Raw genomic sequence first — 25,952 nt, forward strand, 5'->3', positions numbered from 1 at the left:
AAAAAAAGTAAAAATAATTACTGGTTCAGAGTAGTATATTAATAGGTAGTTTAGTCTTTAAAATATATTTGAGAGGTGCCTGGGTGGTTTAGTTGGTTAAACCTCCAACCTCAGCTCAGGTCATGATCTCACAGTTCATGGGTTTGAGCCCCGCATCAGGCTTTGTGCTGACAGCTCAGAGCCTGGAGCCTGCCTCAGATTCTGTGTCTCCCTCTTTCTCTGCCTCTCCTGGACTCATGCTCTGTCTCTCTCTCTCTCAAAAATGAATAAACATTAAAAAAATAAAATATTTAAAATATATTTGATACTGTTTTATATTAGAAGATAAATTATAGTTTGAGAAAGAGAAAGGGACATAAAGAATTACATATTTAAAGCTGAATAAAAGAACCATAGCTTGGTCCTTCAGTTTCCTTGTGAGGGGGAAAAAAATGCTGATCGTGAAGATGAATGTTAAAAGATTTTGGTCGGGGTGGCGCCTGGTGGCTTATTAAGTTAAGCGTCTGATTCTTGATTTCTGCTCAGGTCATTATCTCACAGTTTCTGGGATTGAGCCTGTCAGTGCAGAGCCTTCTTGGGATTCTTTCTCTCCCTCATTTGATCATACTCTATCTCAAAATAAATAAATATTAAATAATGTGTTCAGTATCTTGATTCTAATGTGTTCTGATATGAACAGAATGAAGATAATTACATATAAAATTCGGTACTCAAATCTTTATTAAAAATTATCCTACTAATTACATTCTACATCCCAGAACTAAACTAAAACGAGCCGGGGAACATAGCTAAACTTGGCTATTCATTTAAGAACACACACAAAAAAGCGTGTTCATTAGTTTCTTTGTCTTCTGTTTATGTTATCCAAATTCAATGTCTTCCTAAAGAACTTTCCCTAAGAAAACTTACAGCATCTTCTGGGTTTTTTTTTTTTTTTTCTGATCAAGTTTATGTCTCTCAAAAAGCCCTATCCTGTCCCCAGAAAGGTAATGTCGTATGTCTAGTGGCCTATCAGATCTTTGGATTCTTTGAACTATAGTTGTCCTCACGTGCAAACTGCCGTCACTTTTTTGAAATTATGTTATTAGCCTGATATCAAGAGATTCAATCTTAAAAGGAAAAAGAAAAGTATTACCCTAGGAATATGATAAATGTCATGCTGGAAAACAATTTTCCATTTTTGGAGCATTCTCCAATTAAAAGAACTTTGACTAAAGTTGAATACATGACTCCTCACCTCAGATAGGTAAGAGTGGACTGTTACAAGCTTCATGTGAATTCATCTGTAAAATCCAGACAAAACATTAACAAAGCAAAATGAAACTACCCAAGGATTCTGGAGACTGAACAAAACCGTGCAAACTTGGGAGGGAAGTGACAGTTCACAGAAAAGTGAATAGTAAAGTGTGTGTGCTCCATTTTGTTTTCTGTAGGGTTGTCTCTTACAAGCAGGTATGTTTGAGACAGAGGTGGATATGTAGGGAGCTGATTCTCTGAAAGGAAAACCCAGTCTCTTCTGACAGGGGCAAGAGTAGTAAGAGCCACTGGGTGACCATGACCGTGACTCCCAGAGTAAGGGAGAAACCCTGAGTTCGAGATGAGGTGTGACCCGTTGCGTGAATGAACCCAGCCAGCACTGTGGCTGGACCTGAGCTACACATGCTTGAACTTTTAAGCCACGTCTTTACAGTCGCTTTTCTGTGTTCCTTGAGAGTCAGGAAAATAAATGCATACAAAGGAATGAAAATCTAGTATATATCAGCATACAAGTGTGTGTGTGTGTGTGTGTGTGTGTGTGTATGTGTGTACTATATTTTAAACACACACATATAAAAATACTAAAAAAAAATAGCGTTGGACATTCCTAGAATTGAAAAATACCTAAAATTAAACAACAACTAGATGGGATTCAGAGTAGAATGGAAATGACAGATCAGTCCATGACATACAGATCAATACATATCATTAAATCTGAAAAAGAAAAAAAAAATAGAAGATTAAAAAAAGAAAAAAAAATAGAGCCTAGGGACCAGCAGGAAAATTACAGAAAGTCTTATATGACAGTAACTGGAATTTTAAAAGGAGAGGAGAGAAGAAAACAGGAAAACTCTTTGAAGAAATGATATCCAGATATTCTAAAATTATTGGAAGACATAAATGTACATATTCAAGGTGTTCAGCGACCACACTCCCCCCCCCCGCCCCCAAAAAAAACCCCAGTAAATTCTATGAGAACCTCCCCTGGGCACTTATTAGTCAAACTGTTGAAAATAAAAAGAAAGAGAAAATGTTGAAGCTGCCAGAGAAACACCACAACATGTTAGATACAAGAGGACAACAGTTAGAATGCCTGCAAACTTCTTGTCAGAAACCATGGAGAATCAAGGTGAAATAAAGGTAATTTCAGATAAAATAAAATAAGATAAAATAAGGGAATTTGTATCAACCTGTCCCATGCTGTAAGAAATGTTCTTTCAGTCTGAAGAAATATGATACCAGAGGAAATCAGATCTTAGGAACAAAAGAACAGCGGAAATGTTAAATGTATAAGTAAACAGCGAACACTAAGCTGTGTCTTCATTTCTGTATAAAACATGTAACCATTAAAAGCAAAAATGGTAATAAGGCTTTGAGGGTATACATGTATGCATGTGTGATAGTCTTGACAACAGGAACAATGAAAATGGTAAGAGAGTAAGAAACTGTACCTTTTCAACATTTCTATATTTTTCATGACCTTCTTAACTTCCCTAATGATAACTTATACATGGCACTTCAAAATGTGAGTTGACTAATAAAAATCAAATTGTCTTAACTTTAGAATTTAAAGGTATGTGATCGTTTATTTCCATCAAACACTAGGTGGAATCATGCATTCCTAAACAACGTTCCTTTTTTTGTTAACATTTTTGTTCCTAGTACATTTGAGAAATTGAGACAAGGCATTTTGAGAGTGCCTCTTGAATGATCAGTGATTTATATTTGTTTCAACATTTTTCTAGAACATTGTAAACTTTTGAGATTTTGGTTAAGGGTCTTATTTCCAAAACCTAAGCTGAATTATCTCAGTAGCTCATCTAGTTTTAATCATGCAGTTTTCCTAGCAGCATGAATTACTCCCAAAGGTCAAGACCTTCAAAAATCTAGTGAATAAAATGTGGAAAATATTTACTGAAAAAAACAAAAACAAAACCCAGGCACTTGAATTTGGAAAGAACACTAAGTTTGTTGTTAGAATCTGCTATGTGTTAGTCATTCTAGATCATTGGTTGGAGTAAAATTCAATAACTGCTGAGCCTATAAAATCCAAAAGCAGAAGGTGATAAGTCAGGAAATACTTGGAACAAAATTGCAATGCATATAGCATAGTAACATGCAGATAAGGCTTGTTAAATGCATCTCTTTAAATTACTTATTTATTTATTTATTTATTTATATTTATTTATTTATTTATTTATTTATTTTCTTTGAGAGACAGAATCCCAGGATGGAGACAGAGGCAGAGAGGGAGAGAATCCCAGGATGGAGACAGAGGGGAGTGGTGGGAGAGAGAGAGAGAGAGAGAGAGAGAGAGAGAGAGAGAGAGAGAGATTGATTGATTGAGATTGAGAGGGAAGTGGGGCTCACCCAAAGAGGAGCTTTTGCTCACATTATGTGGGGCTCACGCTCACTTGGAGCAGGGCTCAAGCACACCCCATGTGTGACTCAAACTCACAAACTTTGAGATCATGACCTCAGCCAAAGTCAGATACTTAACATCTGAGCCACCCAGGCACCCCTAAATGCATCTCTTTTTAAAGGGAGAAAATAGGGGGTTTGTTTTCTTGAAATCATTGTTTCTTGATTTAGAGTTTGCCACTGATGTGTATCTATTCATAGAAAATAAAAAAAAGACTTGACAAAACAAAAAAAGTTATTGGAAAGATACTTGGGAATGATTTGACATGTTTGCTCAGGAAAGTTAGCTTGTTATATCAGAGATTTTAAAAGATAAAAAGAATGAGCGATATGCTAGGATAGAAGGAGTCTGTCTCTGTTGATCTGGTGGCATTATATTTGTGGGGATTTTTTAGTGTTTATTTATTTATTTTTTGAGAGGGAGAGAGAACAGGGGAGGAACAGAGAGAGAGAGAGGGAAAGAAGGAATCCCAAGAAGGCTTCAGCTGTCAGCACAGAGCCCGACGCAGGGCTTGATCTCACGAATTGTGAGATCATGACCCTAGTGGAAATCAAGAGTTGGATGCTTAACCAACTGAGCCACCCAGGCGCCCGTGGCTATATATTTGATGGGACTATAAATTGAGAGTTACTTTGGATTCTTGTGCATCTCAAATGGAGTTTTAAGGTAACTCTAGCAAGGGCACATAGGATGGATATGTCCTAGTGTGGGGGACTGAGTTGGATGAAGTCCACTGAAGTGACTGTCCTTCTAATAAAATACTGAAATGCTAACCCATTACAATTGTGGGTATTAAAGGAAAAGCTGTATAATAGTATGGATGAGAATTATTTTAGAATGTATTTATTTATTTGACAGAGAGACAGAGACAGAGAGGAGGAGAGGGCAGAGAGAGAATCCAAGCAGGCTCTGTGTTCATCTGGGAGCCCGACCCAGGGCTCAGTCTCATAACCCTGAGATCTCGACCAGAGCAGAAATTAAGAGTCGGACACCTAACCAACTGAACCACTCAGGCACCCCAGGATAAGAATTATTTTTGTGGATTTTTAGTAAACCATGGACATGTGAGGAGACCTGTTGTCCTGCAAGACAAGATAAGAAAGATCAGAGTTAAGTTCTCATGCATGACTTGAAAGGCATAACAAAATGGTGGATCCAAGGGGAAAAGAATGGAAAGTTGACAAGTGAAGCCTGTCTTGGACTGAGGTTTCCCTTTTAAAGTATCATGTAGTTGAGTAGATTCGCATTGAAGTCAGGATAATATGTAAATACAAATCGGTCAGTTTGTGAGATCCTCACCCATGTTTTTAAAGAAAATATGAAAAGGTTATTCTAAATTGATCACATTAATTCCAGTCAATCTTTAACATTATTTTCTTTGGGATGAGATTTGTGATTGCTACTGAACTTTGATGTCATAGAGTTGACCCACATCTTAGAGGAAGTACTATGCTATTTGAAAGCTATGAAAATAATTGGTCCTTAAGGATGCAAATAATGATCCAGATACCAGTTCATTTTTATTTAAGAAATAGGACCTATTTTAAAATGCAGTTTAAGATTTTTCCCTTAGAATATTAGACCTGCCAGATATCCTGATTTAAAGAAAAATCATGATCAAGTTCATTTAAGAAATGCGATATCATGAATTTCAATGATTCGTAATGGGATAAGCGAAATTTTTGAAGAATTCCATTTTAAAAAGAAAATAGAAAGACAGAAAAAAGAAAGAAAAAATAATTTTGCTTAATTCAGTGTTTTCTTATATTGCCCTATACCAAGGGACAGTAAACTTTTTCTGTAAAGGTCCAGATAGTAAATATTTTTTTTAATTTTTAAAAATTATTTGTCTTTATTTTTGAGAGGCAGAGAGAGAGAGAGACATAGTGCAAGTGGGGGAGGGGCAGAGAGGGAGACATAGAATCTGAAGCAGGCTCCAGGCTCTGAGCTGTCTGCACAGAGCCTAACACGGGGCCCAAACTCACGAACCGTGAGATCATGACCTGAGCCGAAGTCAGACGCTCAACTGACTGAGCCACCCAGGCACCCCGAGATAGTATATATTTTTGATTTTGCAGGACAACAGGTAAAATTGAGAGGGTTTTATACAGGTACTTATGTAACAAGACAGAAAACAAATTGTCATAACATTTTATTGAGGTAACTAAAAATCATAATTAAGTGCAATGTTTTGTAATACATGTCTACTAATGAGATTATTTTCTTGTGGGGAATCTTTTTACTTACCTGAAATTCCAAGTAAGTGTCCCCTCTCATCAAATCACAAATGTTGGTCTGCAAAAACCATTCATAGCTTGTGAACCATGCAATATCAAAGACAGGCTAGACTTTGCTCATGCACCATAATTTGTAGAACCCTGCCCTCGACCATGGCACTCATTTTCATATAATGCCTACTTGTTAGAACTAGTGCTTTAGAATATCACTTCTCTCATTTGAGGAGCCAGAGATTGGTAAAGCTGATTGGCATGAACCTCATATGAAAAGGATTTTTTTATAATGGGGTGGAAAAGTTACGTTCTAAAGGAACAATACAGAGCAGTGAGCAGCTTGAGGTGTGAGATAGTAATCAAGTGTCACTAGACAGGGCTGCCGGGTAATGATGCCCTCAAGGGAGACCAGATTCAGTTACAGCGAAGTGATAGAAGGAACTTTCAGAGAAGAAACAGGGTCAGGGGCAGTTGGTTGGTTTGGGAGTGACTGTTTTCAAATGTAGCGTGAAAGAGTATGGACACGGGGGTTGGCAAAAGGTCTGGGAGTGCTGAGCGTTATTATTTTGATGACAGCAAGGTGGAGGATCAGTTGTCAGTAACAACAGTTACAATTTTGGGATTACTGAAATGACCAAGAACAAGTGATAAGTGAGAGATTTAGTTGATTAAGTCCAGGAGAGGAAGGTGATCTCAAAACCTGGGGCAAGGAGACTTCCTTGTTCCGATGATGGGATCCTAAGGAAGCCTGATGGTCTTCTTCGGTTGGATAAATGCTATTATAAAACATTTATTGCTTAAACTATGTGAAGGATTCTGGACAGCAGACTTGAAGCCTAAATATTTTGAGGAAATAAGTGAAAAAATTCTGGGTGCATTTCCTCAAATCTCAGTCTTCTCCTTTTTGCAGTTCTCTTTTTCATCCTTCTCCATATTACTTTTAAATCCACCCCCCAAGAAAAAATCTTTTCATAGAGATTTTCCTGAAAGCTCCAATCACACTATGCTCACTTTTCATCTTTTCTTATCCCATTCTCCATTTACAAACCCAGAAATGGGTATGCACTGGTGGTGGCACCCCAGAATCCTGCTTCTTCAATCCATCGTATATCTTTTCAAGTGTTATGATACCCAGTCAACAGTGGCAACTGCGTTTGGACTTTCTCAAAAACCATCTTGCTCTCTGCCTAAGCATCTTCTTTTCTCTTTCTTTCTCTCTTTTTTTTTTTTAAAGTTTGTATTTAAATTCCAGTTAGTTTAACATAGAGTGTAATATTAGTTTCGGGTGTCCAATATAGTGATTCAACACCTCCATACATCACCCAGTGCTCATCAGGACAAGTGCACTCCTCGATTTGCATCACCTATTTCCCCCATTCCCCCATCCACCTCCTCTCTGGTAGCCTTCAGTTTATTCTCTAGTTAAGAATCTATTTCAAGGAGCTTGGGTGGCTCAGTCCCTTACGTGTCTGATTGATTTCGGCTCAGGTCATGATCTCACAGTTCCTGGCATCAAGCCTGAGTTGGGCTCTGTGCTGACAGAGTGGAGCCTGCTTGGATTGTTTTTCTCTCCCGCCCCCTCTCTCTCTGTCCCTCCAGCCCTCGTGCTCGCTCTCTCTCTCTCAAAATAAATGAAAATTAACAAAGTAAAAGGGTCTATTTCTTGGTTTGCCTCCCTCTCTCTCTTCTTTTCCCTCTCCTCATTTTGTTTCTTAAATTCAAAATATGAATGAAATCATATGATACTGCATTTTCTTTTCTATTTGTCACTGTTTTATCTGTTCTAACATTAAAGTATTATATGCATCAAACTTAGAAACTCACCTACCTCCCACTAATGGCTAATATGAAAAGCAGTCCATTTTAACACAAGGCATATTATTTGATTACTGTATTAATACCTGTAGAATAAGGACACCCATGTGGGAACAGTGTTTGGAGGTTTATTCTGAGATAGGCTTTGCCTTAGTAGTTAATATTACAGTATCATTGGGATCCCATTTCACTTCCTAATGCTCAACCAGAACAGGGTACAGAAAATAATAGTTCAGATTAATTCAAAATGAAATGAAAGATAGTAGGATCATGATTTAAGATATTCAGGGCACTCTATACACCTTTGTATCTTCACAAGTGGACTAATATTTTAGTGTGTTTTTAGTTTGAACTGGTTTTCAGAATGATCATCCAAACCACTAAAAGGAAAATTGTTAAGAAAGCATCTCCTTATCTTCATATGTTTCCCACACTTCTCTCTAGTTCTCCGATAATTCTTTGATATCTAGTCTGGCCTCACTCCCTCCTATCACACATCTCTTTGCCTTTTCATCTCTCTTATTTTCCTTTCTGTTTTTTTTTCCTCTTCGCTGTGTTTTCAGTTTCAGATCATCTAAACTTGTCTTTCCTCATGCTATTTCCTCTACTTGGAATATTGTTTTACCTTTCTGTGCCTGGAAACATCTACTGGAACTCATAGGCTCAGCTAGAATGCCACGTCTCATCTGAAACCTTTTCTCTTCCTCCTTTTCCTCAGTCAACTTTGGACTATAGGCATCCTCCACTCTTGGAAAGTGCACGTTACAGCACCTTGCCTTACAAAGCACCTACCTTTTTCACTAAAAGCGAAAAATTTTCTCCAGACTTATTTCAGTTAGTGAAAACAGATACAAAGGTAGATGTTTCACAAAAGTGAAGTGGCCTAACCCAAACTTCTGGAAAGCGGGGGAAATCCATATTTCATGTCTTTGGCTTACATTCCAGTAATGTATGCATCACTGTATCACAGAAGTGCCATATTTTGTTAGCGTTTTTCTTATATTTCTTATTTTAAACTGTGAATTCATCAACAACAGGGACTAAGACTTAGTGTTATCATAGATGTGGTACATATTAGGAATGCTATAGAACTGCAAATGAATGAGTTAAATAAAAAATGTACAACCATCACCCCTCCATGTATACCCCTCCCTCACCCTACACGTAACTTGCTGTCTTTTTTTCCTCTTTAAACCTTCTTCATTAAGAGAGTTAAAAATATTTCCCCATTCGTAAATATATAGTATTTACATATGTCTTCAAATAATATGAAACATGTAATATTATCTGACGTTAGCTTTTGAAAAAGTGCCATTTTGCTGGGAATTCTATATAACCGATCTATCCAAGGTGGATTTTTCTGTTTTGTGTGTCAATACCTTTTTCAGGGAGAAACAAATAAAGCAAATACAGACAAAACCCACATATATGTGATGGCAAGTGGATGAGATTACAAAGGCAAAGGTTGCCTTATAGGTGGGTTAATACACGAGTCCTGAAGAGTATGTTTTGCTCATAATTTTAGCCTAAACAATTTAGGCTTTATTCTTTATTGAATGCTGAGTAATAGAATACTTCTTTGAGCATTGACTATGTTGAAGCGCTGACCACAAGATGCAGTTTTGTGATTTTACTAATTGGATGGAAGTAGAGACCTGAAGGGAGGGGCACCACTGAATAACTGATGGAAAAGAACCAAAAATGAAATGCTGAGAGTCAGAAATTGGTCTTTTACGTACCCTCTTACATGCTTTTATGCATAAAAATAAAAAGTGATTTGGGTATACTGTGTTGCAATTACACATACATCAGAGGTAGGATTTGATCACACCCCGTTGCAGTAGGCAGATTAACTGGCATGCAGAAGCATGACGGATGGCTGTTTCAGTAGAACCTCATGAGGTAGGGAAATATTTCAAGTGCTTTTATTCTGAATCCCACGTTATGCTTGAATTGAAAGGATTCTCATCCTCAGTTTATCATTGGCTCACTTAAATTCGAGTTCATAAGAACATTAACTAGAATAAACAAATTAATTCTGGACATAGACATTACCAAGTTCAACCTTTCTATGTCATTTTACTGATATCCACTATTTTGGGAGGATATAGTAAAAAGAAAAAAATTAGGTGTTTCTGTATTTTTTAAAAAAAAAAAAAAACAGCCAAACAAACACCTACATTTCTTCATTTGTGGCCGAGGATCCCCTGAAATTGCATGAAGTGGAATAAAGAGTCTAGAGCCGTGGGAGAATGTGCATGGGAGATAGCCAAGGCTGGTTCCACCTTCTGCATTTTTCAATTTGTTTTCTTATCAGCATGCCTATAAACTGGAAAGCATTAGGCACAGACTCATTGATAAGCATATGAGAATTTCTTCCAGTCTCCCTCAACTGTCCTTCAGGGACTCTATTTTAAGAATGTAGGAGTCCCCATTTGAAATAAAAGGAGTCATAATACAAATACAAAAACAAATTGTTTTAGCAACAGAGGCTAAAGTGCATATGCACCATGCTTTTTTTTTTTGCTTTTTTTTTTTTTATGCAAATCTTGGGGTGGATGAAAGGGAGGACAGCTAGCTGCAGAAAAAAGAGGGGTTAACTCAGTTTCTTCCCAACACAAGACGGTGAAGGGCTTTCCTTACCCATGAGGTGGCTGTTAAACTGTTGCTTGCCATCTGGCAATTAGGATTCCTGGAAGTAAGCAAGAGAAATACTCAGGTTCATTTCAAGAGAAAATGAATTCACTAAAAGAATAGCTGAAACCTGTCAGAATCAGTGAGAAGGTTGGAATTCCGTGACCAGGAGTCACGAGGAGTCAGGCACTGTTGAACACTGGAATGCGTTCAGGAAAATTTGGGATGCCGCAGGAAATATGATTAGGCTGCTGAACTGGCAGTATATCAGTGGGCATCCTGCCTCCGCCTTTGCTGGACCCTTGAGAATTTGCTGTTGCTCGTGTGACTTATTTTTCAGCTGCAACTTTATTCCTTCAAGATTCAAAGTCATAGGTGGAATCATGACCTAGAGGAGTTTATCTGGCTTTTTGTCTTTAAGATTAGAGATTAGGCTCTGCTCCCCCACCCCCAACCCCGCCCCAGTACTCGCATAATGCAAGAATCCTCCAAAATAAATGGAAGTCAGATCTAAGTGGCCAAATAAGAAAAAAAAAAAAAAAGTACATTATGTACATTACATTATGATATAGAGAAACAGAGGGTAAAGTAATTAATTCACCTTCTTCAAATCCTTAAGCTTCTTTTTAGGGTAACTGGATAGGACTGTTTGATTTTCCTGAAATTATAATAATATTTTATGACCAATACTTACTAGCTTCAATTAGTTTTGTAAAAGTTGAGCATCTATGTGCAGGTACCTACAGCAACATTCATGATCTGTTCTAGGTTTCTTTAATCCTGTAGACCACCATGAAAAGTAGTAATATCACCACATTTTAAATGAGGAAACACTATCAGAGAAGCGAAGTAACTCAAGTGCCCAGTTTTATAAAGAGATCTACCAGGATTAGGTCTCATGTCTCTGATAAAAATCCCATTCTCTTGCTTTTCTTTTTATGTTCCATTTCAGGTTCGAATGCCATGACACATATTAAGCAGTCCCCATACATTGGCTTTATGTTTTGTTGTCTACCACACCTAGTTAACTTGTGTGTGCTTGTGCTGGGAAATCACATTAGATCGTAAGATCTTGTCCTTATATGCCCAAGGCTCAGTACAGTGCCTAGAATATAAACGGTACCAGATACATCATACATGCTTGTTTTTTGATGGAGAACTAGAAGGGAAGAAAGGGAAGCAGGTGGGTGGTGAAGGAGAAATGAAAGAGGAGAACATGGGGTAGAGGGGGAAATGGATACACAGTGACTAGGTCATTCCATCCTCTAGCATTTGACACATAAATCAGTACATAGGATATTTTTAATAATGTAATAATGTTTATAACTGTCTTCTATAGGTCCCATTTTATTACTGGAGACCCATACATATTTTTATTAATTTCAATTATCAAAATGTGCTATTTACCATAAGGCCTTCTCTTATCCTAGATGAGTTTGATGGACTGACATTTCCAACTGATAGTCTGCCATTGTTACATTTCACTGATTGGAGTCTGTTTGCTAACTTTTATCTGGGGTCCATTTTTCTCCTAAAAAGGCATGGATGCAAGGGCTTTGGAACTGGGAAGTGACTTACATAATTATGAATTTAAGACAAAGGGATATATTTCACTTCTTTGAAAATGCATAATGTTCTGTAAAGGTTTGAGGAAATAGGAACTCTTTGAAAGGGCTTCCTGATATGAATAATTGCAAATGTCAAGGGATGAGTGTTCTCTGATAGTGATTATATCTCTAGAATGTCAGGTACTGGTGCAAAGGTGAGATGAATGATTTGAGTGAGTTGTTCTATAGCCGAGAGATGGTCCCGCAGAGAAATGAAAGCACTACTCTATAACCAACAGAGAGGTTTATTCAAAGCCAAATGTCAAAGGTAATCAAACTATTTAACTTGTGCTCATAGCTTTACTTTGCATTATATAAACGGACACTCAGAATTTATTACATCCTGGCAAATTAAGGAAACAGAATTTTTATGAAGTTGAATGATGCACTATAGTTTTCAGTGAAATATTGGTAATCTTTTTGGTAGTATTTTAAATGAATTGTGGTTACACATAAATATTCTGCATATTATTTTTTTTCCTTTTTCTTTAGTTTTAATATAGATGTAGTACTTTCTCATATACACAGCGTCCAGAATAGAAATCAGAACCCCTCTTCTGTCCTTTACTAGTCACTGTTCCCCTCCAAGGATAATCTTTGTCCTGACTGACAATATCATTATTGGTTACTATAAAGATTACTATACTATTGGTTACTATAAAGAGCTCTGCTATGAGCATTCTTGTATATGTCCCTTGACTGACTGACTGACTGACATATATGATTGAAAATTAAAAATCTGTTCTTGGAAAGCAAAAGGCAAGCAAAGGTTCCACACGAATTTTGGAACCTGTGTTGGGCCAGGGAGTATGATGAAGTTGGAGTATAATTGGTGGTTCAGGGGCCAGAAGGAGCCAAGGCCATGGTTGACTGAATGTTCAGATTCTCACTGAGCAGGGTAAAAGGTGAAAACTGCCTATGATTTGAACGGTATGAAAGTAGTATTAAAACTGCAGTAATTGACTCTGGAGAGTGAAGCTTTAAAGGATCCAACCGAGAGATACTCAAATGGAATTCACAAATGTTTTAGACATAAGCAGGACATCGTATGTTAGGAATAATTACTCCATGTTTATAATTATTACACCTATTAAGCAGAATATTTGAATTATCCTTCTGCCAGGGGTCTCATATTTCCACCTCCAATTCATTTATTGCCACCAGTTATTTTCCTAAATATTTTCCTAATTACTCATCTGCTTGTAAACAACTTATAGCTGTCAGTTATTGAAAATACAGAATTCAAATCATCCGGTCTAGCATCCAAGCTGCTCTATGGTTGACCACCATCTTAACATTTATTTTTATTTCTTAAATTTTATTTATTTATTTTGAGAGAGAGAGTGAAGGGGAGAGTCAGAGAAAGAGAGAGAGAGAAAGAGAGAGAATCCCAGGCAGGCTCCATGCTGTCAGCACAGGGCTCGAACTCACCAACTGTAAGATTATGACCCAAGCCAAAATCAAGAGTTGGACACTTAGCCAACTGAGCTAACCAGACACCCCCATTTTTAGACAGTCATAGGTATATAGGAAGTGTTCCTGAATCTTAAAAAAAAAAAAAAAAGTTCTTCTAAAATTTCCATAGTTGTTCACCTTTGGCTTTAGCTCATTCTGTTCCCTTAGCCCATTCTGTTTCCCTTAGTTCTAAGGGAAATGTCCCTTAGACATTTCTTTTCTCTACCTTCCTAATCCCATGAAATCACTCCTTGTCTTTTATGACATTGTTTACATTAGTATCTCATAAATGTCTCATGAGTCACTTCCCCCACCCTGAGCTCTGCCACTCATGCCTAAGCCCTAAATATGTATTTTTTTTCTTCATTCAATTTTAGGAATTTACCTGCCCATCACATAAAATTATAATCTTCTTGAAGATAGGGACTACACATTAAAATCTTTATAGCCCCAGGCTAAAGGCCCCAGGCACACTTAGCAGAGTACTTTTGGACAACAAATTGCAAATTGGCTTTTAAAAGTTTACGGAATTAAACTAAATTATTTTATTCATGGAGCATACACATGCAAAACAATTTACCTCAAAATCATTGGTTCTCAGCTGGAGGTGATTTTGTCCTTCCCCTCCAGAGGACATTGGGTAATGTCTGGAGACAATTTTGGTTGTCACAACTGAGAGAAAGGGCTGTCACTGGCATCTTGTATGTAGCAGTAAGGGATGCTGCTAATCATCCCACAATGTCAGGGTAGTCGTCCAGAACAAAGAAATATCCAGGCCTCAAGGCACCTGGGTGGCTCAGTTGGTTAGGCACTGGACTCTTGATTTAGGCTCAAGTCATGGTTTTACAGTGTGTGGGATCTAGCCCTGCGTTGGGCTCTGCCATGAGTGTGGAGCCTGCTTGGAATTCTCTTTCTCCCTCTCTCCCTGCCCCTTCCCTATTCATGCTCTTTTTTTCTCTCTCTCTCAAAATAAATAAATAAAATTTTTAAAAAGATATCCAGTCCTTAATGTCAGTAGGTTGAAAAACCCTACTACTCCAAGAAAACATCCTTTATCATTAGTTTCATATTTTTAAAAAATTAATATAAAGAATCACCTACTATTCATGTAGAGCCTATATGCCTAATTTCTGTATCACTGTCATTATTTTTTATTATCACTGAAATTATTGTTGGTACTTTACACATCTACTAACCTTTATACTTTACGTACACGTATAAATGTAATCAAGTCTTTTTTTTTTTTTTAATTTTTTTTCCACGTTTTTTATTTATTTTTGGGACGGAGAGAGACAGAGCATGAACGGGGGAGGGGCAGAGAGACAGGGAGACACAGAATCGGAAACAGGCTCCAGGTTCCGAGCCATCAGCCCAGAGCGTGACGCGGGGCTCGAACTCACAGACCGCGAGATCATGACCTGGCTGAAGTCGGACGCTTAACCGACTGCGCCACCCAGGCGCCCCTGTAATCAAGTCTTTTTAGCATATTTTCCCAGTCTTTTCTGTTTGACTACCTGTTTCTTATTCCTTTCTCTTACTGTATATCTACTTTCCAACACATAAACCCATATTAAAAGGCTAGCATATATCCTTGCAGAGTCACAGGCATACATACATATATTTATATGTGGATATATACACATGTATGTAAATATAATACATATGTATATAGGTATCCTTAAATTTCCTCATGTTTATATATATATATGTGTGTTTATTTATAATATTTATAAATATTTTAAACTACCACTGAACCACTATGGCTTAAGTTGACATGTTAGACCAACTGTTAATGGCAAATGTCTTCAATTCCTATCTACCAACTCTCTTTTTGCACAAAGTAACTAAAACTCATCTAGCAAAGAAGATGAGAAGATTAGTTTGCAAGAGAGTCTGGGAAATGGGAATTTGGGGCTTTGAATGGCCCACAGTTATAAAAGACTATATTGGGGCAGGCATGGAACTAACTACAACAGATAATGAATGACCAATGTATATCTGTTGGTGATATTCCTGCTAGTATAATTTTGTATAAGTAGTGCTATTGTTTAGTGCAAAAAATGGGTTCACATTGAAATAACTTTTATGTCTTTTGTCCTTTGACAATATCTCAGTGAAACTTCTTCCCATCAGTTCACATAACACTACTTTGTTTTCCTCAAAACCTGAATGTTATAACATGATGCAGATGAATCATAATCCATCCAGGTATTTGCTTTGATGGGTTTTCACTTTGACTTCTCCTTTTGGCCATTATAAACACTGCTGATATAAATATTATCCATCAGCATTTCCTACTTATTAGTGATTTTTCTTTCTTTTTTTGCCCTAAAAGAGAAGGTCCCAGGTTTGGGATAGCTGATGAGATTTCCCATATCATTTTCCCATATGGCCATACTACTTTATATTTTTACAATCAACATAAGAAAGGACTCCATTCATTACATTCCTACCAGCAATATCTGTTATCTGGTATATTTTCTTAATTATAATTTTTTCCCAGAAAGCAAGTCACAGTAAAAGGCAACCCAAATACTATCCCAACTAGACTGTTTCATATCCTCTAACACCATTGGTGTTAGAGAAAATGGGGATTTTTGAGTAATTCACAATTTTCTTTTTTTTTAAATTTGTTTTTTAATGTTTTATTTATTGTTTTTAATTTTTAATGTTTTTATTTATTTTTAAGACAGAGAGGACAGAGCATGAGCAGGGGAGGGGCAGAGAGAGAGGGAGACATAGAATCCCAACAGGCTCCAGGCTCCAAGCTATCAGCACAGAGCCCAATGTGGGGCTGGAACTCATGGACCTGAGATCATGACTTCAACTCATTTCAGACGGGTAACCGACTGAGCCACCTAGGCACCCCTTTGTTTTATTTATTCTTAGAGAGAGAGAGAGCATGAGTGGGTGAGGGGCAGAGTGAGAGAGGGACACAGAATCTGAAGCAGGCTCCAGGCTGTGAGCTGTCAGCACAGACTCTGATGCAGGGCTCGAATCCACAAGCTGTGAGAACATGACCTGAGCTGAAGTCGGACGCCCAACCGAGCCACCCAGGTGCCCCTTCACAATTTTCTAATTTAAAATTATCATGACAGTCAGTGAATGTGGAATAACTTTTCAGTAACATTTCAGCAAAAATAGGTCTGATATTCAATTATATTCCTGTTTTATTTTGCTGTTTTTCTAAGCTCATTAAAAGTTTGCAAGAGTCTGCTACTATCAGGCATTGTCTCTAGTTGAATCAGGCACAGTAGGCTAATGTACACTGTCATTACTCTCAGTTCCAAAATCATAATGACTTTTAACATTAAATGTTCACTTCTTGCTATGTGTCCATCACAGTTTGGCTATGTGCTCCAACCTTCTTTACCCAGCAGTCAAAGCCACTGGGTGCCCACCATCAGAAGCATTGCGGGTGGTTATGGCAGTGGGAAGAAAAGGTGAATAATTGGCCCTTATAGACGCCTGCTCAGCAGTGACACATGCTATGTCCAATAACTTGAGAATGACCTATCAACTAGCACACTGATTAATTTCTTGGAACGTTTATTACATACTTGTTGCCATGAGTCGGCACATAGTACTTTGTCTTCCTGTTGCCTTTCTGATGTCTTTACCAGTTTTGAATAATTTTGTAAGTGTATTAAGACCATTGATTTTGGGGATTCTTGGGTGGCCCAGTCAGTTAGGCTTCCAACTCTTGGTTTCGGTTTAGGTCATGATCTCATGGTATTGCGGGTTCAGGCCCTGCATCTGTCTCTGTGATGGTAGGGTAAGGCCTGCTTGGGATTCTCTCTCTCCCCCTGTCTTTCTCTGCCCCTCCCCCACACATGCTGTCTCTGTGTTTCTCAAAATAAATAAATAAACTTAAAAAAAACTTAGAAGACCATTGATTTTTAAAAACCGTGTAGTTGGCTTGCTTTGTAAATTGAAGAGTTAAATGGTAAAATACCTATCCATTCCTATTTGTTATACTGTTTAGGTGGCTCATTGAAAGAATTGATTAACAGCATCAAAAAAAAAAAGTAAACAGCTTAATCAATAACACTAGGATAAATAGCATTACAGTTTGTCATATTTTCAATGTGATTTAAATCTAGTTTAAGTCCTCGATGATTGACATTTCGATCCAGTTTAATTCTATCAGAGTGGCCATGTAGTACCTGTGAATATTTGCAGTTCTCCTATTGTTAAGCTAATAGTTAGAGTTTGTGATGATTATTTGAAACTAATATAATTCAAGGAAAAACTTTGGCTATTTAAAAGAGGTCAGAAGATTACAAATGTACATTTTCTTGAAGGCAGCTACAAATTTTTCGTCCATAGAAGAAAGATCTTGTGGACATTCCCTGGTATTTAAGCTTTCAGCAAATGGCATTAAAATTCAGATTCCATATTGCTTGTTCTTTTACATTGAAGCAGATGTCAGTTTCATATGGATTCTGAATATCATCCAATCTGTTCTTCAAATATAAATGTAATTACTGGTCAATGGTTTTGGATAATTTATACATCTGCTGAAATCGTGGAGGTTTTATTAATTGTTTTGACTTAGAGTTTGTTCCCTTCAGAAAGCTGAGGATCTGGAACTACATTACTTTGGATTAAGTCACCTCTACCCCCAAGAATAGCCACATGTCCTTAAGTATTCTGGGTGTAGATGATCTGAACTATTGTTGCTCACAAGCCCTAATAGAAGATTCAGGTACAAAAAGGGTATTCCTTCCATGTAGGGAAGACTTTGTGTGCCAGTTTGTGAAGGCACTTTGTGTGTGCCTGTTTGTGAAAGGCAAAAAGAGGTAGTTGACAAAAGATGTAAAGCTTAAATTAAGCTCTAGATGGCTGGAATAAAGTTAATATTTTTCCTTGGTTATAAGGGGTTGTGCAAGTTGTTAAAACCAACTTCCACCCAGTTTTAAGACACCTGAGGTATAGTTCTCAAGCTTTAAGCTAGGTATGATGCATGTGATTTCAATAATGAACCTCTTTCTGGGGCTCCTGGGTGTCTCAGTGGGTTGATTTTGGCTCAGGTCATGATCTCACAGTTTGTGAGATCGGGCCCTACGTCCGGCTCCATGCTGACAGTGGAGCCTGCTTGGGATTCTCTCTCTCCCTCTCTCTCTGCCCGCATGTGCCCCCTCTCTCAAAATAAATATTTGAAAAAGAAAAAAATAAATAAATGTATTTTCTTTCACTTGAAAACTTTCTAAACGAAATGAAAGCAGCAAGTGTCATTTGTTATTACCTCTCTTCTTTCATTATTAGTAGAACACTACTACTGTTAGTATATTACTACTACTCCTAATCAATATTTTACCAACATAATATGCAATGCTGGCCAATAGTTTGGGAGAATTTACACATCGGCTGAAGCTGGAGAGGGTTTTTGTTTTGTTTTGTTTTATTTATTTAAAATTTGTAGCCTCCAAAAAGCTTAGGATTTTGAACCAAATTAGCTCGTGTTTCTAGTGATAGTCATGTATTATATGTGCTACATTTATTACGTCATGTATACTTCACAACAGATCACTAAGGCAGGTGTGAGACGTCCCACGTTTTATAAAAGAGAAGACTGAGATTTAAAAAGTTTAAGAAAACTGTCAAAATCGTTCAAATTTTGAATTTAGGCTGCCTGATTATAAAGCCCTCTCTTTTGAACACCCTGTTTTAGCTGTCTTTCTCCCCACCCTCCCCCCAAATCCTCATCCTTACATTGGCATTCTTACCTGTAATACAAATTACATGTAGTGTTGGAATGATTAATTAGATCTGCTGTTTATATCCTTGCCAAATCACCAGATTCAAAGTAGAATATCAATGAGATTTTCTGGATATTAATATGGTTTTCATTATTTTTCACACCGAGATTTAAAATCTAGGACCTAATGAGAGGATTATATCAGAAGTTCTTGTGTTTGCTCTGTTTGCTACTGTGCAGTGGTCCTGTAGCATGCTGGAACACAAGGACACTAACCATCTTCTACCTTCCTAGTAGAATGTTCAGTCTGGATATCAGCTTGTTTTCCATTTGACAGTCTTCTACTCCCCCCAACATGTGGATGAAACATGATTCTCTGAAGGTTATATTATCACACGGACGAGCAGTTTGAAAGGTTTGCATTAAAAGTATTCAAATGTAGGGTGCCTGGTTGGCTCAGTCAGTAGAGCATGTGACTCTTAATCTTAGGGTTGTGTGTTCAAGCCCCACATTGGATATAGAGATTGTTCAAAATTAAAATTAAAAAAATCAAATATGGGTTACAGATAATTTTATCCTGAATTTTCTGTATTAAAGACACATCACTGGGGCGCCTGGGTGGCTCAGTCGGTTAAGCGTCTAACTTCGGCTCAGGTCATGATCTCATGGTCCGTGAGTTCGAGCCCCGCGTCAGGCTCTGTGCTGACAGCTCAGAGCCTGGAGCCTGCTTCAGATTCTGTGTCTCCCTCTCTCTCTCTGACCCTCCCCCATTCATGCTCTGTCTCTCTCTGTCTCAAAAATAAATAAAACATTAAAATTAAAAAAAAAAAAAGACACATCCCTTTGTGTGGACAGATTCTGCTCAATTTCTACTGTTGTTCCTATTGTGGGGGCTGTTGTTGATGATGATATTATTTTGGAAGACTTTGTGATGAGTTCAAATTAAAACTCTCTCTTGAACCCTCAAACACACATTGATTATTATTGCTATGCTATTAAGGAAAGATTTGCCAGCAAAGAATGGGGCATAGCAAGATGTGTTCCATTAATCAATTCAAGGGAATTTTGCCATCCTTTCCTTTCATCAGGGTATTAGTGAGTCAGGATGGATGGAATCAGAAAGATTCTCTAGAGATTATCTTATTGATGACCAAGTCCATTTTTGTAAAAGACCCCAAATTGAAGCTCTTAAGCCATCTGTTAGCTGTTACTAAAATGGCATCTGATACAGTTTATCAGTCTCTTAAGTATGCAAAGAGTTAGTAAAACCCAAATCAATTTTGTGGTATAAAAAATAGATGAAATAGATGAAAAATTGTTGTAGAAAAAACAGATATAAAAGCTTAAATACCAGTACTATGTAATTTCTAAATCATAATTTGATACTGATATGATAAGGAAGGAAAGTGCCGTTAATAATTGAAAACAATGCAAATGTGTGCACTAAATAAAAAGAAACAGAAAGCAGGAAAATAATACGGCACTTATGTCCTCAGCTATTATTCTATAGCATGAAAGTATTTTATTTTTTTAGTATGAAAGTATTTTTTAAAAACTTCCTAATATGTTGGTATTTTTTTCTTTTTCTTCTTTCTTTTTTGGTTTGCTTTATATGTTTCTGGAACCAGATTTATATTTTTGAAAATAATATCTACTATCAACCTGATATAAAGAGCAGTTCATTGCGGCTGACATCTTCCGGAAAAGAAGGAATTATTTTTAATGGGATTGCTGACTGGTTATACGAAGGTGAGTTGAATAGATTTAGTTTCAGAAGAACACAAATGACATATTTTTATACAAAATCTGTAAAAGAACTCTATTCGTTCTAGAACAAGACTTAGAGCTCCATTTCTTCTTATTTTCACTCAAAATTGCCTTCATGATTTCATGTCTTTGCATGCACTCGTATTTTGACTGGTTGTGATTCATGTCTACTAATATGATTCCACATTTGGTGTGTGTGTGTACACATACACATACATTTTGTTCAGATTAGATAGATTTTATTTTGGTGATGCTTAACTAATGAAAGTGAATGATCACCTTATATCACCCTGGAATTCGATTCTGAATTTTTCTGACTGTGGAAAAGAAGAAACAAAAACCTTTACTGTTGAAAAACTACTTGAAAGCCACTTGATTTTAGTCATTCCCATTAAGAACAGTCTGTCACATTTTAAAAGTCATTGCATGGGGAGCAAAATAAAACCCACCTAAAGAGTTATTTGCTGTTATTGTTGAATCAAGTCTTCATGAGAGTTAAGAATATAAAAAGGAATCAGGTAATGAAAATCTCTATCCAATTTTAGCATCCACCAATTGTCAGCTAGGTTATAGGCACAGATTTCCTGGGGAAGATTCAAAGCTTGAGGTTAATACCTAGGTTTCAGACTCCACAACTGATCTTGGCAAAACATCGAGATTTAAACTAAGTTAGTTGTATTTGATTAGAAATTATAAAGCTAAGGCTCTTCTAGAAAATAAATTTTATTTCTTGAGCAATACTGCCAAATGCAATCTTTCTACCTCAGAGTCGATATTTTTAATTCTGTAAGAAAAGTAAATCACTTACCTCATTCTTTTGTTCATCCAGTCTATCATTAAACAGATATTATTAAAGACTTACTACTTTCCAAGTATTTGTAAGGGTGCTGAGATACATCAGGGAACTAAACAAAGTATACTTTGAGGACCTTACATTAAGAGAAACATTTTGCCGGGTGTAGCTATTTTATTAATGAAGAGACATTGTAACCTTTGAAATTTATATGCATATGTGCACATGTATATCTATATCTATATTTTTTATGTGTATGCTAGCATCAAATAATAAAATATTTTAGAGACCACAGTTTATTCTGAGGAGTAGTGGAAGCTACTTTGGAAATATCAATAATAATTACGGTATGAAATTTAAAAAATTCAAACACGCAGAGTAATAAGTAGGTTTCTTTGGTTCAGAGTGTCAGAAGCTGACAAAAAGGTAAGTTATTGGTGGGGCCTGAGATGGCCCAATGAATTAAAGAAACATCTGGAGAACAAACTTGAAACTTGGGTAGTTCCAGGAATCTAGTTAGCAAGAACTAACCATCTTTTATGTAGAGGAGCTGGGTAAGAGATGCCCTTTATCTTCAAAATATTGTCAGTACTGTGTGAGACCCTGAGGGATGAAGAGACTATGTTAGTGCAGCGTGGTAAACGGTCAAATCACAGTAAACATAGGATTCTATAAGAACAAAGAAGATTTAGCCCATTCTAGGCATTTGCAAACATTTTCCTAAAGGAGAAACCCTCTGAGTTGACACTGAAAGATTAACAAAGAAAGTAGGTAAGAAATAGCCCAAGTATTCATCAATTGATGAGTGGATAAAGAAGAGGTGGTGTGTATATACAATGGAATATTACTCAGACATTAAAATGAATGAAATCCTGCCATTTGCAATGACATGGATGGAGCTAGAGAGTATTTTGCTAAGCAAAGTCAGTCAGTCAGAGAAAGACAAATACCATATGACTTCACCTATATGTGGAATTTAAGAAACAAAACAAATGAACAGAAGAGAGAGAGAGAGAGAGAGAGGCAAACCAAGAAACTCTTATCTTTCTCTTAACCATAGAGAACAAACTGATGGTTACCAAGGGGGAGGTGGGTTGGGGAGTGGGTTAAATAAGTGGTGGGAATTAAGGAGTACACTTGTGATGAGCACCAGATGTATGGAAGTGTTGAATCACTGTATTGTATACCTGAAACTAACATTACACTCTACGTTAACTAAACTGGAATTGAAATTAAAATACTTTAAAAAGAAGAAATTAGGGAAATGTAAGCAACAGTTTGCAAAAGCATAGCAAAGTTAAATAGCTCCGTGTGCACCTTGGGAACTAAAATATGCTTGATATTATTTGGGCATAAAATTTGAGAAAAAGGAAGACAGCAAGAACCAAGGGATGGTGACCCTAAAAATAATCCAGGATTTTGATTATTTTTTCACCTCATAAAGGGGGAAACTAATAGAGCTTTTCAAGTAAGGGAGTGTCAGCATTAGATCTTCCATATAAATAGGCCATTTTGAGTACAGCATAAAGCTGGGATCAAATAGCAGAAAGAACCAGTGAGCAGCTGGGGGCTTTTTCTATGTTCCGTCAAGAGATAATGAGCAATAGTACCAGGGTTAAAGCAGTAAGAAGGAGGGAGATTCTAAAATTGACGAGGCAGCAAAATAGATCTTAGTGGTTAAAAGGATGGAGTAGATGAGAAGTCAAGAATGATTTTTTGGCTTCTGGTTTGGGTCGCTAGTAAACAGTGGTGACAGACCCAGTGAGCAGGCATTCCTAGTGATGCATACATCAGGGATGCAAAACTTAATTTAGTGGGAACACTGGTGCCTCACAGTGTGCTAGCATGCTCCCTTGGGTAACAAAATGTGATCCAAGGAACTTCTAAGTCAACTCGGTGTAGAATGTACTGACTTGACCACTGAACAAGATGATTTGGGTCTCTATCCTTTACATAGGATATGTCATATTGCGTGACTTTGTGTAATTTTTGGCATTACATTTTTAAGAAAATTGAAAAAAGAGAAATTAAAGACCATTATCTTACAAATAAGGTTATTTTCTTAATTAAAGAATGAAATTATATATATTCCACTAGAGAGTGAACACTGTGTCAGAGACAGGAAAGACAAAGAAATAACAAAAGTCTTCCGTAATAAGTCTGTAGGCCTGACACTTTCCAAAAAAGAAATTGAAAACTTAGAGTTTTTGCCATTCAAATGAAACTCAGTCCCTTGGCTCTTATTCTTATCTTATCTTATCTTATCTTATCTTAGGCATACTAGCAAATTCCAAATGCGCTATGTGATTGAATCCTCACAGTACTAGCATATTTATTCCTTTACAGAAGAAACCAAGACTCAGGGATAGGTGACTTGGACGTGGCCTTAAAGTTCATGAGTGCCAGAGGTGACACTTGAATATGTGTCCTCAAATCCAGTGCTTAGTCCTGATCTACTTTACCTGTTTCACTTCAGTGCCTTTCATCGTTCCCTAAGGAATGGCATACATTATGGACCCGAGCCATTAGATTTCCCTGGTCTATTTCCTCAAGCAAAGACTCTGACCACAGACTTACCTCAGTCCTCACTTTACTTCCAAGAGAAGGAACTATACCAAGGGAATCAGTGTTAAGGTTTGACAGAGGGATTTAGGCCATTCAGATGTCATTAATGTTTCCCTCAATATTTTGCCTGTCATCCCCAACCTGTATTTCAAGAGCCACACAATACCTTCACTTTCTTCTATCACTTTGCTTTTCCAAGATTCCATCAGCTCCCAGATTCCAAACCTTCTCTTTTCCCTTCAGTACACTCACCACAGCACAGTGATCTTCAGCAGTATGTATGTGACATTCTAGTGTGGAGATTTCCTTCTTGTAACTTTACAGAAATCAATTACAATCTGAATAGTGTGTGTGGGAGACTCCAGAAGTAACATGTAACATTTCCACCTTGTTTATTGAAATTTGCCTTTAGCAAATATCATAGGGGAAAAAAAAAGATTCAAGAAGGAGTCACATAAAGGATAATAAAATGTTTTCGTGGCACATTTAAGGGCATGGCTTAAACTTTTTAAGTCTAGGCCAATCTGTGAGTGTGGCTGTTAATCCCAACCAAAGGCACTTATGTCGAGATTTTAAGTCTTTAAAAGTATAATTTTAAAGCCTCTTTGTATTTGTAGTATTATTCAATTCCTAAGGAAAGTCAAGGAAAATAAAATATGTGTTTTAAAGAGTTGAAGTTTAGAAGAAAAATAAAACATCATGCTCAAAATGAAGTATCACTTTAAACATAATTCACACAAAATGCATCTAATGTTATTCATATAAATTGGCTCACTTAACATAGTAACTTAACTAAATAAAATATCACATGAATGTTTTGCTAAAAAAACCCTAAAGTTCACAGCTGCCAAGTTTACAGCTTTGAAAAATTTCATAAAGTATTGAACCTATTAACTAGAAACAAAAATTGACTATCACTTTAAGTTATTTGAGCATATGAAATATTGGAACTACTGTGCCTAAATGATTTATAAATGTATTTTTAAGGAATTCTTCCTCAATATTCAATTCAATAGTTACTGAGTATATATATCTTTCCAGGATTATCTGAGTACAATGTGATGAGGAATAGGGTTTCTATGTTTTGGGTATTTCCAACTTACTGGAGTGAAAAACTGTAAACAACTATTATATAAGGAACCATTTGGAGCATGGTCAATAGATATATAAATAAAAGAATTAATTCTAATGGGATAGAGGAATATAGAGTCACTTAATAGAAGAAATGGTCTGTGCATTGAGCTTTAAGAATGACAAGAAGAAAGAAGTGAGAGAAAAAATTCACGGCATTAACAATACCCTTTCAAGAGATGGAAATCGGTACATTTTTGGTTGCTCACTGAGAATAACACAAAATGCCTATTTTTGCTTTTTTTCCTTCCTTCTCTTGGATACAGGACGTCTCATTCATCCATTCATTGATTTAACAAATATTTATTGAGCACTTACTAACTCTCAGTAAAACTGGACTATGGCAGATAAGAGAAAAAAATTAGAGGGGCAGCCATGGAAGCCAGAGGAAGACAGAATAACAATGCTGATTCTCTGGAAGTCAAATAAGCTAAGGATTCCACAGTTACTGTTGGATTTGCTACCAGAAATTGATGAAAGCAAAATCAGTCAATTTGTGGTATCAGAAGCAGGACGGCAGTGGATAGAGGTATAAATGGGAAGAGAAAAGTTTATGAATATAGACAACTCTTTG

At 36.8% G+C, this 25,952-nt stretch overlaps 1 protein-coding gene across 1 annotated transcript in view; it reads left to right on the forward strand.

Annotated features, from left to right (window-relative positions):
• Window positions 1–25,952, forward strand: part of DPP10 (dipeptidyl peptidase like 10) — a 331,482-nt gene that overhangs the window by 184,768 nt on the left and 120,762 nt on the right. Inside the window, exon 5 of the mRNA XM_049615726.1 lies at window positions 20,751–20,871. Coding sequence (XP_049471683.1) covers window positions 20,751–20,871 — 121 coding nt within the window. The remainder of the gene's footprint in view (window positions 1–20,750; window positions 20,872–25,952) is intronic.

The sequence above is a fragment of the Panthera uncia genome (genome assembly GCF_023721935.1).
Source record: "Panthera uncia isolate 11264 chromosome C1 unlocalized genomic scaffold, Puncia_PCG_1.0 HiC_scaffold_3, whole genome shotgun sequence".
Taxonomy (NCBI): Eukaryota; Metazoa; Chordata; class Mammalia; order Carnivora; family Felidae; genus Panthera; species Panthera uncia.